The sequence below is a fragment of the Mus musculus genome, chromosome 2 (assembly GCF_000001635.26).
Source record: "Mus musculus strain C57BL/6J chromosome 2, GRCm38.p6 C57BL/6J".
Taxonomy (NCBI): Eukaryota; Metazoa; Chordata; class Mammalia; order Rodentia; family Muridae; genus Mus; species Mus musculus.
Window position 1 is genome coordinate 25,211,538 of NC_000068.7, and position 14,036 is coordinate 25,225,573.

General features: G+C 51.0%; 3 protein-coding genes across 25 annotated transcripts; 1 reads left to right on the plus strand and 2 right to left on the minus strand.

Moving 5' to 3' along the window:
* Positions 1-669: 669 nt before the first annotated feature.
* Stpg3 (sperm tail PG rich repeat containing 3) lies at positions 670-7,170 on the minus strand. Of its 4 annotated transcripts, XM_030252149.1 has the most exons (7): positions 7,076-7,170; positions 2,958-3,156; positions 2,699-2,859; positions 2,471-2,605; positions 2,294-2,382; positions 1,752-2,046; positions 670-1,635 (listed from the first exon to the last, which is right to left on the minus strand). In XM_030252149.1, the coding sequence occupies exons 2-7, from the start codon at positions 3,062-3,064 to the stop codon at positions 1,502-1,504; spliced, it is 921 nt and encodes a 306-aa protein (XP_030108009.1). In that variant the 5' UTR covers positions 3,065-3,156; positions 7,076-7,170; the 3' UTR covers positions 670-1,501. The 4 variants fall into 4 exon arrangements, with proteins under 4 accessions (XP_030108009.1, XP_006498457.1, XP_011237505.1 ...); XM_006498394.4 differs by lacking the exon at positions 2,958-3,156 and having other exon boundaries at positions 7,076-7,147; XM_011239203.3 differs by lacking the exon at positions 7,076-7,170 and having other exon boundaries at positions 2,699-2,880; positions 2,958-3,113.
* Fam166a (family with sequence similarity 166, member A) lies at positions 3,162-10,744 on the plus strand. 20 transcript variants are annotated; one of them, XM_011239164.2, is made up of 13 exons: positions 3,162-3,249; positions 4,038-4,163; positions 4,237-4,288; positions 4,371-4,486; positions 5,444-5,486; positions 6,857-7,044; positions 7,193-7,319; positions 8,567-8,811; positions 8,916-9,175; positions 9,265-9,391; positions 9,782-9,876; positions 10,127-10,244; positions 10,546-10,743. In XM_011239164.2, exons 7-13 carry the CDS (start codon positions 7,264-7,266, stop codon positions 10,632-10,634), a joined length of 990 nt encoding a protein of 329 aa, XP_011237466.1. In that variant the 5' UTR covers positions 3,162-3,249; positions 4,038-4,163; positions 4,237-4,288; positions 4,371-4,486; positions 5,444-5,486; positions 6,857-7,044; positions 7,193-7,263; the 3' UTR covers positions 10,635-10,743. The 20 variants fall into 20 exon arrangements, with proteins under 20 accessions (XP_011237466.1, XP_011237467.1, XP_011237463.1 ...); XM_011239165.2 differs by having other exon boundaries at positions 4,249-4,288; XM_030252007.1 differs by having other exon boundaries at positions 3,163-3,249; positions 6,857-6,941; positions 8,597-8,811.
* Positions 10,621-13,165, minus strand: Tubb4b (tubulin, beta 4B class IVB). Its single transcript, NM_146116.2, has 4 exons — positions 12,997-13,165; positions 12,587-12,695; positions 12,397-12,507; positions 10,621-11,831 (listed from the first exon to the last, which is right to left on the minus strand). Exons 1-4 carry the CDS (start codon positions 13,051-13,053, stop codon positions 10,771-10,773), a joined length of 1,338 nt encoding a protein of 445 aa, NP_666228.1. The 5' UTR covers positions 13,054-13,165; the 3' UTR covers positions 10,621-10,770.
* Positions 13,166-14,036: the final 871 nt, after the last annotated feature.

Sequence of the window (14,036 nt, forward strand, 5' to 3'; positions counted from 1 at the left end):
TTACCCCATCTCCGGAGGCCTTAGCCACTCTAGCCCGCGCTCTTGTCAGTACGATGAAAATTTCAGCTTTTCAGTTCGACTGCTCTCTGGGAACCAGAACCTACGACAGTTTCAGGGGATCTGATGCCCTCTTCTGACCTCCACAAGCACCATGGGGTATACAGACATACATGCATTTATATGCATAAATGAAGTCACTTTTTAAGTGAGTTCTGGTTTGGGCTTAGTAGTACAATTTTTTTCCCCCTTGAGACATGGACACTTTAGACTTGGTTGTCTCAAACTCAGACCCTCTGCTTCCTGACTGCTGGGGTTAAAGGCTTGTGCTGTCACACTTGGCAATGATGCATATCTTTAATCCTAGCACTTGGGAGGTAGAACCAGGAGACTCTCTGTTAGTTCAGGACTAGCCTGGTTTACACAGTAACTTCCAAGACAGCCAGGGCCTGTCTGGGGAGGATGGAAAGAAAGAAAGAAATCAGCTCTGAGAGCTAGGAAAATAATAGCTCAGCAGTTAAGAACGTTTTCTGCTTATTGCAGGGGGCCTGGGTTCAGTTCCAGCACCTACATAGCAGCTCTGTAACGTCACTTCCAAGGAATCTAATGTCTTCTGGGTACTAAGCACACATACACATACATACAAGCAAACAAAACACCATACACATAAAATACATTTTAAAAACGTTCTTTAGTGAGATCTGTGTCTGGGTGTGGAAGAAAGTATGGAGAGAGCTCTGGAGAAATTGCTATTACTAGCTGCAGGGCAAGGCTCCTGAAGGGGGCTACTTCTAAGTAGGAAGGCAGATCAACAGTGCTGAGGGAACCATCATTGGGCAGGGGCTAGGGTGGGAAGGCTTTGGGCGTGGGTTCTCAGAACACAAGTTACCAAACCCAGTTGACTCTTCAGGTCAAGGCTCCAGGGGAGTAGGGCCAGTGTCTGGTGAGCTGATTCCCTGGGTCCTACCTCAGTGGGCTAGGCAAGGCTGTCTGCAGACAGGTGTCTGCACCCCAGGTTCTGACTTCCCATCCCATCCCAATAGTTCCTCAGCCCAGCAAGCATCCCTGATCCTCAGGTAGATGCTGGACCTTAGGTGAGTGGATTAGATTGTCCCACATTGCCTTTTCCTATTCTATCCTAGGTCAGAAAGCTTAGGGTTAGTTCCCAGACTGCCATTTCAATCCTGAAGAAAAGAACACCACGCAGGAACAGAGAAAGCCAGAAATACCAGGGAAGCAGAAAGCCACATATTCAAGACAGCCCATTGGGCAAAGGATGGGCAACCAGGCACACCAGAGACCACAGTTCAGAAGAATCATTTGCATCTTGGTATAGTGGGGTGAAAGGGGACTCTGGGAAGACTCTTCTTGTTGGACAGCCTAAGCCAGAAGAGTGGGTGAGGGGTGTCTAGAGGATCAGAAAGCCGGCTATAGACAAAGAGTTCCAAAGGAAGCCTTGGTAAGCCTCAAGAGAGGTCAGCTTTGCAACCTATACCCGATGGGCCTATAGTGTGCAGAAAGGGCCTGTGTCGTGGCGCTTGGGTCTGCGCACTCCTTGAATAACTACTCCAGGCGAAGATGGGAAGCGTGAGTTGTAGCAGTCTTCCACGTAGTAGGCAGCTGGACCTGGGGTTCCGGCTGCAGAGAGAATGAGCTGACCCTAGTCGTCACCCCAGCATCCCTCCCCTCCCTTGCGGCCCAAGCCCCACTCCAACCCCAAGCAGGCCAAGACTCTTTTTCTATGTCTTCCTTACAGGAGCTGACCCAGGATGCAAACGCAGGAGACCGGCTCATGGAGAAGGCAGGTGAGCGTGTGCTCTGCAGACGGTACCCAGGAAGGATGTTATAGGTGTTGGGGCTGGGTCGCTTCTCGCCAGAGGGCTTTGAGGTAGGCAAGAGTGGGGTATAGCTACAAGGACCTCGGGCTCGGAGCATCCCTGGGCGGAAGCGACTCTCCGGCATTTTGACAACAGAGCGATGGCGGTCTCCAAAGCTGAAGGCCGGGAAGGCAGGCTGGCTCAGCGGCGTGTACTCGGCGGGTGATGGCCACTATGAAGAGTCAGGACGCTGCAACCTCCTTGCCCAGCTTCATCTTACTATCCTCCTAGGCCTGATCCATGCTTTTGTGCTTTCCTAGCTCCTGGTTCTCCCTCTACGCCAAACCCAGGCATGTAGCCCCTCCCACAGGCATCTGACCCCTCCTTTCCTCACTTCCTCCTCACCTTCAACACCCCTACCTCCTCAAGGCGGCCCCTTCTCTTACTCTTCCTCTACCTGGCCCACATAGTGTCCCTACCTTTGTCTCTCGGTTGAAGTCGGTCTTCTGCATGAAGGGGCTTTCACTTTGGAGCCACATGGTCTGCCATGCCCTGCGGCCACCACCCTCTGCAGTGGGGCGGATGGTCGGTGGGGAGGTTTTCAGGGCAAGAGGTTCCCATTCCCCCAGTACAGGCAGGGTTGTGGGGGCATGCACCTCGAACCGGGTACTTGCGACCGATGGTGTATTGGGGGTGTGGAGAGGCCTCTCGCAGAGACATATTGGGCACCTCGTACTGGGCTGGGCCAGGGACATCCAGGTCCATCAGGATTGGAGGACGTCTCTCGAGCCCTGATGCAAAAGGCAAGCTCTTGACCCATTTCTTCGCAGAAAGCTATTTCCCCAGCCCCCATTTTGGCCTGGGGAGTGAAGACCCTCACTCACACAGCTCTCTCAGAGTCCCTGTGCTGATAGGTGTGGACTCATTGGGGGCGCCTATTCTTAACCTGAAGCCACTTGAGGATCTCTTCATCTTTGGGTGCCACATCTCATCCCAGGCAGTCTCCAGCTCCTGGTCCCACCATAACACAGCAGCAGCACTGGGCCTGCAAGGAAGCCAACAGCCACTGTTCATCCATCCCAAAGGTCTTCCCACTGGGTTGTCGTTCCCACCCCACCCCCATCGACTGCCCTCTGAAATTACTGGGTGGGATGAAGAGGTTTCTGACTCAGGGGGCCCCGAGTCCAGTGTTTGCCTCCATTGATGTAAAAATTTGCCAGGAATTTCACAGCCTTCTGATCAAAGTTCATTCTGGGGCTTGGGCTCCTTGGCCAGAGAGCACTGCTGGGCTCTGTGACCTCACTGTTGGATCTTGCCCCTCCCCTCTGTTGCTGGGAGCTCCCTAGGAAAGGAACATTGTCCAGATCAGGAGGGGCTCTCCCACAGGGCCTCCATCCTTAGTACCCCCTCCTTACCTGCTGAGACTGTCACCCAGGTCAGCCTTGGTCAGAACAGGTTCTAACCTGTCCCAACCCCTTTTCCCTTTACTAGGGGCTTAGGTTTTTTTCTCTCTTTTTTTTTCTTTTTCTTTTCTTTCTTTCTTTTTTTTTTTTTTTTTTTTTTTTTGGTTTTTCAAGACAGAGTTTCTCTGTGTAGCCCTGGCTGTCCTGGAACTCACTCTGTAGACCAGGCTGGCCTCGAACTCAGAAATCCGCCTGCCTCTGCCTCCCAAGTGCTGGGATTAAAGGCGTGCACCACCACTGTCTGGCAAAAGCAGTGTGGTCATTCCTGAGTGGGCTCTTGGGTCCACTCTTAACAGTATTTCTGGGAAGTTTGGGACCCCACCCTAGGTAGAGAAGAGGCAGGCCAAGCCCTGCCAGATGGCTCCATGTGAGGACCAATTGAAAGGGAATAGGGAGAAAGTCAGCTGAGGATCAGGAAGAGCAGCAAACCCCATCATGGGGAAACACAGCAAAGCAACTGAGGCCTGGCTACTGAACTGGCAGTCCAGGCAGGGCTAGTTATAAGTACTTGTCTTCTGCCTCTACCTGCAGGCACAAAAGCTAGAAGGCCAGAATGTATTAGATGAATTAGGTTGTGCCTAGATGATACACAAAGGAATACTGAGTGGCCTCTGATGCTGGCTGTCTGGCTGTCCTAGCACTGACCTTAGCCCCAGCCATACCCAAGCAGGCCTCAGACAAAAATACCTTACCCACAAAACCTCTTCCAGCCCTCTTCTACCATGACTGGGCCTATTCCTTTCTGGCTCTCTCCCTTTAGCACTGGCCCTGACTGACACTTTTCTGGATAGACGGATGGAGACATGAGGAAACAAGTTTGATTTGGACAAAGGGACCACGGGCTGCCTGGAGCCTCCTCCTGCACTGTGCAGTGTCCTCTGAGAATGTAATTGATGGTGTTATGGGACCTGATGTGTAGGGTTCTGAAGGAGCATTTGTTGCTACTTATGTGACTCCAGTTCCTCCCTTAGAAAGTACTGCTGTGGGGATAGGAATGGCTTGATGAGTCAAGTAAGTGCCTGCCGTGTGTGCAAGCCTGACAGCCTGAGTCGGATGTCCAGGAGCAGTAAAATCCAGCTGTGCTTCTCTGCAGTCCCAGATCTGGAGAGATAGAGGCAGGAGGATCCCTGGAGTTCACTCCTCAGCACATTGAGCTGAAACAAAGCACTCCAGACTCTTCGAGACAAACCATATCTCAAAAACTCTAAGGTACGGAGCAATTGTGGAAGACTCCCAACATCAACCTCTGGCTTCTAGCATACATATTCATACTGCTGTGGAGCTGGGCATGGTGGCCCACACCTGGAATTGCAGAACCTGGGAGGCTGAGGCAGGAGGATCACTACAAGTTCAAGGTCAGCTTGGGCTACATAAGAAGAAGAAGAAAAACAAACAGATACAGTAGTGATGGTGTTACACATGTATCTGTTTTTGCTTTAAGAATTGATATGTGTGTCTTGCCTACATATATGTGTGTGTACCATGCAAGCCTGGTGATGTGGAGGTCCGAAGAGGGCATCAGATCCCCTGTAAGTGGAGTTACATATAGTTATGAACTACCATCTGGGTGCTGGGAATTGAACATGGATCTTCTACAAATCAACGAGTGCTCTCAGACACCTCTCTAGCCCCACACTACCATGCACCTTTGTTTAGTTTCAGAGTACTTCTTTTAGTGGCAGAGGCAGTGTCTTGCTTAGATTTGATCTATATTAGCAAATTGTGCTCTGGGGTGTACCTCAGCAACCTGCACTGGGAACTTCCATTGCCAGCACTGGAGCCGTGCTTATTTTATTCATGTAGAACTGTACTCTGTGTTTAAAGGTTGTGGGTTGGTTTTGTTTTTAAACACTTGTATTTATATTTGCATTTAGTATTGGATGGTTAATTTTCAATATTTTATGTATGTATGTATGTATGTATGTATGTATGTATGTATGGTTTTTCGAGACAGGGCTTCTCTGTGTAGCACTGGCTGTCCTGGAACTCACTCTGTAGACCAGGCTGACCTTGATCTCAGAAATCCACCTGCCTCTGCCTCCCGAGTGCCGGGATTAAAGGCATGCACCACCACGCCCAGCTCATTTATAAGATTTTTAAAAATATTTATTTTTAATGTAACTAAAAAAAAAATCACCTGAATTTATTTATTGTTGTTTTTTCCAGGCAAGGTTTCCTGGCTGTCCTGGAACTCTTCTCAGTAGACCAGGTTAGCTAATTTCAAAGATCAGATTGCCTCTGCCTCCCAACTGCTAGGTGCCTCCCAACTGCTGGGTGCCATTATGCCTAGCTCATCCCTTATTTTTAGTATTTGTAACTATGTGTGTGTGTCTGTGTGTAGGTTTATGTACTTGAGTGCAGATGATTAGAGGCCAGGGGCATTGGTAGTTGTGAAATACCTCATGTGAGTGCTGGAAGTCAAGTGTGAGGGTACTTTAGAAGAGCAACAAGTGCTCTTAACCACTGTTAACCACTGAGCCATCTTTCCCCCCCCCTCCCCCCAGACAGGGTTTCTTTGTTTAGCCCTGGCTATCCTGGAACTCACTTTGTAGACCAGGCTGGCCTCGAACTCAGAAATCTGCCTGCCTCTGCCTCCTGAGTGCTGGGATTAAAGGTGTGCGCCACCGCCGCCCGGCTCCTTCACAAGTCTTGTAGGAATTATCTATTCATAACAGTTGTTGCAGAGTTTAGTCTGCCTGCCATTATGTTGATTTGACATGGAGTAGGATCTGCTACTTTCCCCCCTTTATGTTATATTCATTTTGTGGTTATAAAGTTCTATCTTAAAGCTAGGGAGATAGCTCAGCTCAGCTGTATGTGCAAGTATGGGGACTTTAGTTTACATCACCAGCATACACATAAAAGCTTAAGTTCTAACAACCTGACTTCACTCCCCAGGACCCACAGGCAAATGAGATAACCAGCTCCCCAAAGCTGTCCTCTGACCTCCACAGGAGGCCACAGCACACATATACACCCAGTAAAAATTTGTTTCATAAATTTGTGTTGGGGAAGTACAGGAGGGTGGATCTTTGGGCTTGATGGTTAGCCAGCCTAGCTTAATCAGTAAATCTCAGATACCAATGAAAGAACCTGCCTTAGAAAACGCTGACAGTGTTCCAGAGGAATACTGGAAGTTAACCATGGAGCTCTGCACACATCTGCTCATATAGGATTTTTGTTATTAAATAGGGTTTTATTTGCTAGAGTACGTTAGAAGTCTGAGAACTTTTGGAAGTGGGTTTTCTTTCACGTGGTGAATTCGTGGGATGGAATTCAGGCCATCCAGCTTCATGAAAAGCACTCTTTACCTTCAAGCCATCTCACCAACATCAAAGAAAGTTCTTTTATGTTCATTGGTGAGTTTTGCCTGTATATATGTCTGTGTGAGGGTGTCAGATCCTCTGGAACTGGAGTTACAGACAGGTGTAAGCTACCATTGGGTGCTGGAATTTGAACCAGGGTCCTCTGAAAAAACAGGCAGTGTTCTTAATCACTGAGCCATTTCAGTCCCAAAAGTTTTTCTACATTAAAAAATAGAATGAGGATTTGTTAAGTACTGAAAATATCTTACTACAGGAGAACAAATCTTTAGAGAGTCCACACAGCTGTCCATCTGGGAAACCTGACTCAGTACTGACTTCCTCAGTGGAGAAGGACTAGGGTAAAGACCCCATCATGAAGTAGGGGCTGCTTTTCACTTGGGTCTTGACCTCTGAGGGTAGTGAGAGTCCACCCACTTCTCATTCCTGGCTCCTGAACTCTGGGTGAGTAGGGCTTCCTTCCAGAACCCCCTACCTTGCTCAGGTCCTTCCTAGCTGGTCTTTGAACCAGAGATGCTGCAAGATGGGAGTGCTCACAGGGTTAACAGATGGCTGGGTCCATAATGCTGCCCCCCTTCACAATGGTTACCAGGCAACAGGTCTCTTCAGGGAAGGAAGGTGGACACAGAAAGGGCTGAACCAGCAAGGACAGAGTCAAAGCAAATGACAGCTACACAGAAACACAACCTCTTCACTCCAGAACCCCACTACATCCCTGGGTAAGAGCTGGGAGCTCTACAGAGAGAACGGTTGGGGCTGGGCAAGGGATGTGCAGTAGGGCTGGGGCTTCCTGGACTCCAAGAGGATGAGGACCAATGCTGAAGAGGCCCAAAGCCAGGGCTACTAAGGATGGAATAGAAATCACCAGGGATGAAGAGCTCTGGGACAGGAAAACTCTGAGGTGGAACTGTAGAGGAAGGCTAGGCCTTGCCCCTCCCTGTGGCCTCAACCTGAATGCATGTCTGTCAAGGGCAAAAACTGTGGCAGGTAAATAGCTGGCAGAAACTGGATAAGCAAATGCTAGACTTTCTTTCCATAGGAAGAAGTGGTTTAGAGATGGGATAAGTGTAAGCCAAGAAAACCCAAAAACAGACAAGACAGATGTAGCCTTACAGAGGTAGGGTGCTTGCCTAGCATACACATGCAAAATCTCCAGCACTGCAAAAGAAAAAAGAAAAAAAACAACTCCAAAGACTGTGCGTGCATACCTACACAGACTTAAGTGCAACGTTGGAGCACATAAGATAGGCGATTAACTGAAGGACCTATATACCTCCTTTTAAAATTTGTCTCTTTTGGAGCTGTCCGAGGGGTAAGGGATGGAGAGTGTTTTTTGTTTTTTTGTTAAAGATTTATTTGTTATATGTAAGTACACTGTATCAGACACACCAGAAGAGGGTGTCAGATCTCATTACTGGTGGTTGTGAGCCACCATGTGGTTGCTGGGATTTGAACTCAGGACCTTCAGAAGAGGAGTCAGTGCTCTTACCCTCTGAGCCATCTCGCCAGCTCGTGGATGGAGAGTGTTGAGAATGGTTGGGTGCTGAGCTGGAGAGATGGTTTAGCTATTAAAAGCATTTGCAAAAAATTTTTTTAAAAAATCATTTGCAAGTCTTCTAGATAATGTAGGTTGAATTCCTAGCATCCACATGGTAGCTTCATAACATCTATATAACTCCAGTTCCAGGGGTTCCATCCCCCTCTTCTGACTTCCACAGGCACTAGATGCACATGTGGAACACAGACATACATGCAGGCAAACCACCTAAGCACAGAAACTGAGAGAATTGCTGAGTATATGGCCCTGCTGTAGAGGACAATCTGAGAGTAGTAATGTCAGTAAAGATGTGGCATATGCTAATGGAGTCTCAGGAGGCCCAGAAATCAAGTGCTTCCATGACCTTTGCCTAAAGTGGGCAGAGGCTGGGTAACCCGCCATGTCCAATGGCTTCTAATGAAATTGCAGGAGTGGTTTCTCCCCTGCTTCTCCCCACAGTTATGCTGGTTTCTATCCTCAACTGCGCTACCAGGTGGGAAACACCTATGGCCGCACCACTGCACAGTTGCTCACAGATCCCAGCGTACAGAAGAGCCCCTGCTCTGTTCTGTCACCTATGACCAAGCCCAAGTTCATTGAGGACTTCAGCAAATCCAAGCCACCATGGATTCCCTGCAGGGACCTGAGAGAGCCTTACATCCCCCACTATACCAGTGAGCTTCACGTCTAGGGTGGGATCTAGGCAGACCTAGCTCTGCCTCCATTGGGGTTCTACCCTCCTTCCCTACATGGCTCAAGGGCTACCCTGTCTGTACAGGTCTGAAACCCTACAAGAATTTTGAGATCCTAGGCCAGCTCCCACGCCAGGATGTGGACACCCAGGGGCCGCCACAAGTAGAGAACAGACAGGGACCACTGACTGCAGGCTTCATGCCTTATCCACCCTACCCGGCATGCCCCCCAGGCAGAAAGGGGGAAGCTAGAGACCTGGGCCATCCAGGTCTACTGCTGGCATATGGGGAAGAGGCTTGGAAGGATGCAGCACCTCTTCAGGATACCCCAGGGAAGAACAACCAGGTAACTGGATACACTTTGGCCTGAGGCTCCTTTCACTGGCCTCCCCATGTGGAAGCTGAGTAGTGGTAATTTGCACTTCCTTGTCCCAGCTATACCACTGCAGGAGGGATGAGTACCTGCCTCCACACCCCCCACAGGAGACACTAGATGTAGGCAGATTCCAACGACTGCCCCAGCTAGACCACCCCAACCTAATCCAACGCAAGGCCATCTCAGGTAAGTGTTGGATATCTGAGCTGTTCCCAAGGGTCCAGACAGAGAACTGAGGGTTTGCTACCTGGGCCCTGTCCTACACAGAAAACAGGTTTCAACTTTTTCTTAAACCAACCCAGTCGTTTCCAAAGAGTTGTTTTTTGAGACAGGGTTTTGTGTAGCCCTGGCTGGCTTGTAACTCCCTCTGTAGACGCTATCCTCAAAACTGCCTATATCCACCTGCCTCTACCTCCTGAGTGATTAAAGGTGTGCACTACCACAGCCTGGCTCAACCTTTAGGTATGTAATGGGCTTAACAGCTGAAATTTCAGGGATAAAGGGGCTCAGCATTTGAAACACCTGGAATCAGTGTAGAAGATATATGCCCTAACCCTACCATCCACCCATCTCCAGGTTATGCCGGCTTCGTCCCCCGGTTTGCCTGGGTAATGGGGATGAATTACCGTGATGGTGTCACACAAGCTATGGATGACTTTGACAAGAACCAGGTAGGAAAACATGGTCTTAAACTGGCTTCCACGTGCCTCAACTAGGTCAGGTCTCCCTGCAGTCTTGCTCCCACTCCCACCTTATGGATCTTTTCCCTTAAGGCCAAGCTTGTTGAGGGTTGGGGATGTGCACATAGTAATATGGTTTGATTCCCTACCCTAGTAGGGGGAGGGGAAAGGGGGGGAGGAATCAGATGGGTAAGAGTCCCCAGAGGCAATGTGGGCAAACAGCACATATTCTTTTCTCCAGTTCGTGTTCAGACACCCAGTCTGTGCCCTGGGTGAAAGGCTGCCTAGGACCCACTGGCCAAACACCACCATCTATAGAAGCCAAGGCCTGATTCCTTTCTACATGGGCTTTATCCCATGTGAGTATTGCTCCCTACCAGAAGCCCACACTTCCTTCCAAAGGACAAGTTTATATGACACACCAAACCTGTGACTGGGTCAAATGACCCTGCTTTATCCTCCACACTTGCCTATAACCAGTTGTCAGCCCACTGGCCAGTCCCAGTTTGAACCTGGATTAATCACCCAGTCATTATGGGGTTCACTAGTCATTCCTGTTAGGCCATCAAAGCTACCTCCATGCTAGATTGTAGAGAAGCTGCTCTGACCTCTCTAGTGTGCTCACCGCAGGTACTCAGCTTAAGCCTTTCTTCCTTGCAGCCATGCAGGACAACTATGCACTGACATTCGGTAACAGCACCCGAAGAGCCTATCAGAAGGAATTGGACAGGCGAAGCCACACACTATGAATTGCTTTAATGGTGGTATCTGTACAAGTGATGTCAGGACACAGGACAGCAAATGCACAGTGGACATGGCTAGCAGACAGGCTGTGAATGAATAAAGAGTTCACACTGCTCCCATGCTTTAGTGACTAAGACAGCTCTAAGCCACCTCCTCCTCAGCCTCCTCCTCAAACTCTCCCTCTTCCTCAGCTGTAGCGTCCTGGTACTGCTGGTACTCGGACACCAGGTCGTTCATGTTGCTCTCAGCCTCAGTGAACTCCATCTCATCCATGCCTTCACCCGTGTACCAGTGTAGGAAGGCCTTGCGTCGGAACATGGCTGTGAACTGCTCTGAGATGCGTTTGAACAGCTCCTGAATAGCGGTGCTGTTGCCAATGAAGGTGGCCGACATTTTCAGGCCCCGAGGTGGAATGTCACAGACAGCTGTCTTCACATTGTTGGGGATCCACTCAACAAAGTAGCTGCTGTTCTTGTTTTGGACATTAAGCATCTGTTCGTCCACCTCCTTCATAGACATGCGGCCCCTGAACACGGCAGCCACAGTCAAGTAGCGCCCATGTCTTGGATCACAGGCAGCCATCATGTTCTTGGCATCAAACATCTGCTGGGTGAGCTCAGGAACTGTCAGGGCACGGTACTGCTGGCTGCCCCGGCTGGTCAAGGGGGCAAAGCCAGGCATGAAGAAGTGCAGGCGAGGGAAGGGCACCATATTTACAGCCAGTTTCCGCAGGTCAGCATTTAGCTGGCCAGGGAATCGCAGGCAAGTGGTTACCCCACTCATGGTGGCGGACACTAGATGGTTCAGGTCACCGTAAGTGGGTGTGGTCAGCTTTAGGGTTCTGAAGCAGATGTCATAAAGTGCTTCATTATCAATACAATAGGTCTCATCTGTGTTTTCAACCAGCTGGTGGACTGAAAGGGTGGCATTGTAGGGCTCAACCACTGTGTCCGACACCTTGGGGGAAGGTACCACACTGAAGGTGTTCATGATTCTGTCTGGGTACTCCTCCCGGATCTTGCTGATAAGGAGGGTACCCATCCCAGACCCAGTCCCCCCACCCAGGGAGTGGGTCAGCTGGAAGCCCTGCAGGCAGTCACAGCTCTCAGCTTCCTTTCTCACAACGTCCAACACCGAGTCAACCAGCTCTGCACCTTCTGTGTAGTGCCCCTTGGCCCAGTTGTTCCCAGCCCCACTCTGACCTGTAAGAGAAAACAGTAGGTCACACTAAGTATGTGCCCAAGGGGCCAAATGACATGAGGTGACACTGAATAAAGTGTACAGACCCAAAACAATCTGCCATGTTAAAAAAAAGGGGAGAGGGGGTGCTGTGCATAATGGCACAAGCTTTTAATCCCAGCACTTGGTAGGCAGGTAGTTCTGAGTTTAAGGTCAGCCTGGTCTACAGTTAAAGAGGCCAGGCAGGGATACATAGATTGGGGATGGGGGGTGGGGGAGACCAGACGGAGATGTACAGAACACACTAGAGCTAAGACAGTAAATACTTCCAAAGGCACCCCTGCCAATGTTCAAGGAGAGTACAGGGCCCCTGCCACTAGGTCAGGTCTTCTCATACTCTCTACTAGCAACTAATCTACCCGCAGTCAGTTGGACCTTCCTCCTAAAGCTGCTTTCGGCCAAGGGATTGAGTGACTCAGAGGGCAAGAAAGTGTACACCTGGTGGCTATTAAGGAAGAACTTTAGGTCAGCCCCTTGACCTTTGAGCCTCATGGGTAGCAAGCCCGTCCACACCTCCACCACACTCACCAAAGACGAAGTTATCAGGTCTGAAGATCTGCCCGAAGGGCCCTGAACGCACCGAGTCCATGGTGCCGGGCTCCAAGTCCACGAGCACGGCGCGGGGCACATACTTGCCACCTGGTTGGGACAGGGGGACGTCAAGTGTGCTCAAACTGGAAGGGTGGTGAGGAGGATGGATGGGGTAGAGGAGCCTTACCGGTGGCTTCGTTGTAGTACACGTTGATGCGCTCCAGCTGGAGGTCGCTATCTCCGTGGTAAGTGCCAGTGGGATCAATGCCATGCTCGTCGCTGATTACCTCCCAGAACTGCAAGGGAGTCGGGCGTTAGCTGAGTCACGCCGGCCGGCCGGTGCGCTCCAAGGCAGCCCCGCCCCGGATGGGTGCGGCAGGCCCTCCCCCTCCCTCCAGTCTCAGGAGCGCCAGGGCGACGAATCCCTAAGGGCCGCGCACCGTCCGCCCCACCGACACCAGCCACCGGCGCTACGTCTCGGCCCAGCGTACGCCGGTATCCAGGACGCAATGAAGGGCGACGCTCCGGGCCGCTTCCGCCATCTTCCCCGGCTGGCTGTCCCAGTGGCGTCTGGCTCGCAGAAACCTAGCCTCCTACCTTGGCGCCAATCTGGTTGCCGCACTGCCCAGCCTGCAGGTGCACGATCTCCCTCATGGCGGCGGCGACTGCGGAACAGCTGTAGAAGAGGAGCACTTCGGGAGGAGCAGGCGCACAGAGTGCTACAACCGACGCTCTGCCAACATTTATATACCTCTTATGACCCGCCCTCGTCAGCACAGGATTGGGCTTTCAGAACGAGGCCACGAATTATCCTTGTCTGATTGGCTACATTTCCGTCAATCGAGCGGTCTGGGGCCCGCCTTCCCAACAATATACTCTCATTATTGGTCACGCTTGCCTACGGCTCCCCCTATCACAATCCCCGCCCTGGCGCCGCAGTGCTCAATCCATTGGGTGTTTCAAATGATTGATTTGCACTTCCATTGGCTGCCTCCTGGGAGCACTCCGAGAGCCTGACACTATTGGCTGCGCTGTTTTGGCGTCCTGGTAACCGCCGCAGTGCAGCGCGCGGGTGGGACGTGGAAAGCCAGCTTCCGGCTGAAAGGGAGGGGGCGACTTTTCAGAGCTTTGTGGGCTCGGGCGGCTTGGTAGGTCTGGCAGCTGCTGCGGGGAGAGAAAGGAGACGCGGGCAGGCATTGTCGATCCGGAACACACCTTGCAAGCCTCAAGCTGAGGCGAATTGAAACGCTAACAATAATAGGCTCTGGATGAGGCGCCGGGCCCTTCCGGGACGCACTGGGCAGGCGCGGGGTCCTCTGTCTCTATCTGTCTCTCTCTCTCTCCCCCCTCCCCTCTCCCCCCCCCCCTTCTCTCTTCCCCTCCCCACCCCACCCCTGGGAGGGCCATCCCTCCGCCCCTTCGGCCTCCCTAGATGTTGTGGAAACTTGCTGGCCAAGAGCCGGTTTCCTTGGAGCCTGAGTTCCAAGTGCGCACAGAGCTGCATGGAGACTACAGGGCTGGGCATGCCTGGCCATGACTGTTAGAGGGAAAAACAAACAAACAAACGTGTGCAAGTCCCTGTCCTGTAATGGAGAGCAATACATGTACATATTTCTTTTTTTTTTTTTCAGGGTCAG

Bases quoted from the DNA above. Each gene is read 5' to 3' on its own strand.
- Tubb4b (NM_146116.2), bottom strand. From the start codon at position 13,053: ATGAGGGAGATCGTGCACCTGCAGGCTGGGCAGTGCGGCAACCAGATT. The intron at 12,696-12,996 runs GTAGGAGGCTAG...ACTCCCTTGCAG, and splicing joins GCAACCAGATTGGCGCCAAG to TTCTGGGAGGTAATCAGCGA. The intron at 12,508-12,586 runs GTAAGGCTCCTC...TGTCCCAACCAG, and splicing joins GTACTACAACGAAGCCACCG to GTGGCAAGTATGTGCCCCGC.
- Fam166a (XM_006498265.3), top strand. From the start codon at position 7,264: ATGACAGCTACACAGAAACACAACCTCTTCACTCCAGAACCCCACTAC. The intron at 9,176-9,264 runs GTAACTGGATAC...TCCTTGTCCCAG, and splicing joins CCCCAGGGAAGAACAACCAG to CTATACCACTGCAGGAGGGA. The intron at 9,877-10,126 runs GTAGGAAAACAT...TCTTTTCTCCAG, and splicing joins ATGACTTTGACAAGAACCAG to TTCGTGTTCAGACACCCAGT.
- Stpg3 (XM_011239203.3), bottom strand. From the start codon at position 3,064: ATGAACTTTGATCAGAAGGCTGTGAAATTCCTGGCAAATTTTTACATC. The intron at 2,606-2,698 runs GTGAGTGAGGGT...CTTTTGCATCAG, and splicing joins AGGGACTCTGAGAGAGCTGT to GGCTCGAGAGACGTCCTCCA. The intron at 2,047-2,293 runs GTAGGGACACTA...GACTCTTCATAG, and splicing joins ACTTCAACCGAGAGACAAAG to TGGCCATCACCCGCCGAGTA.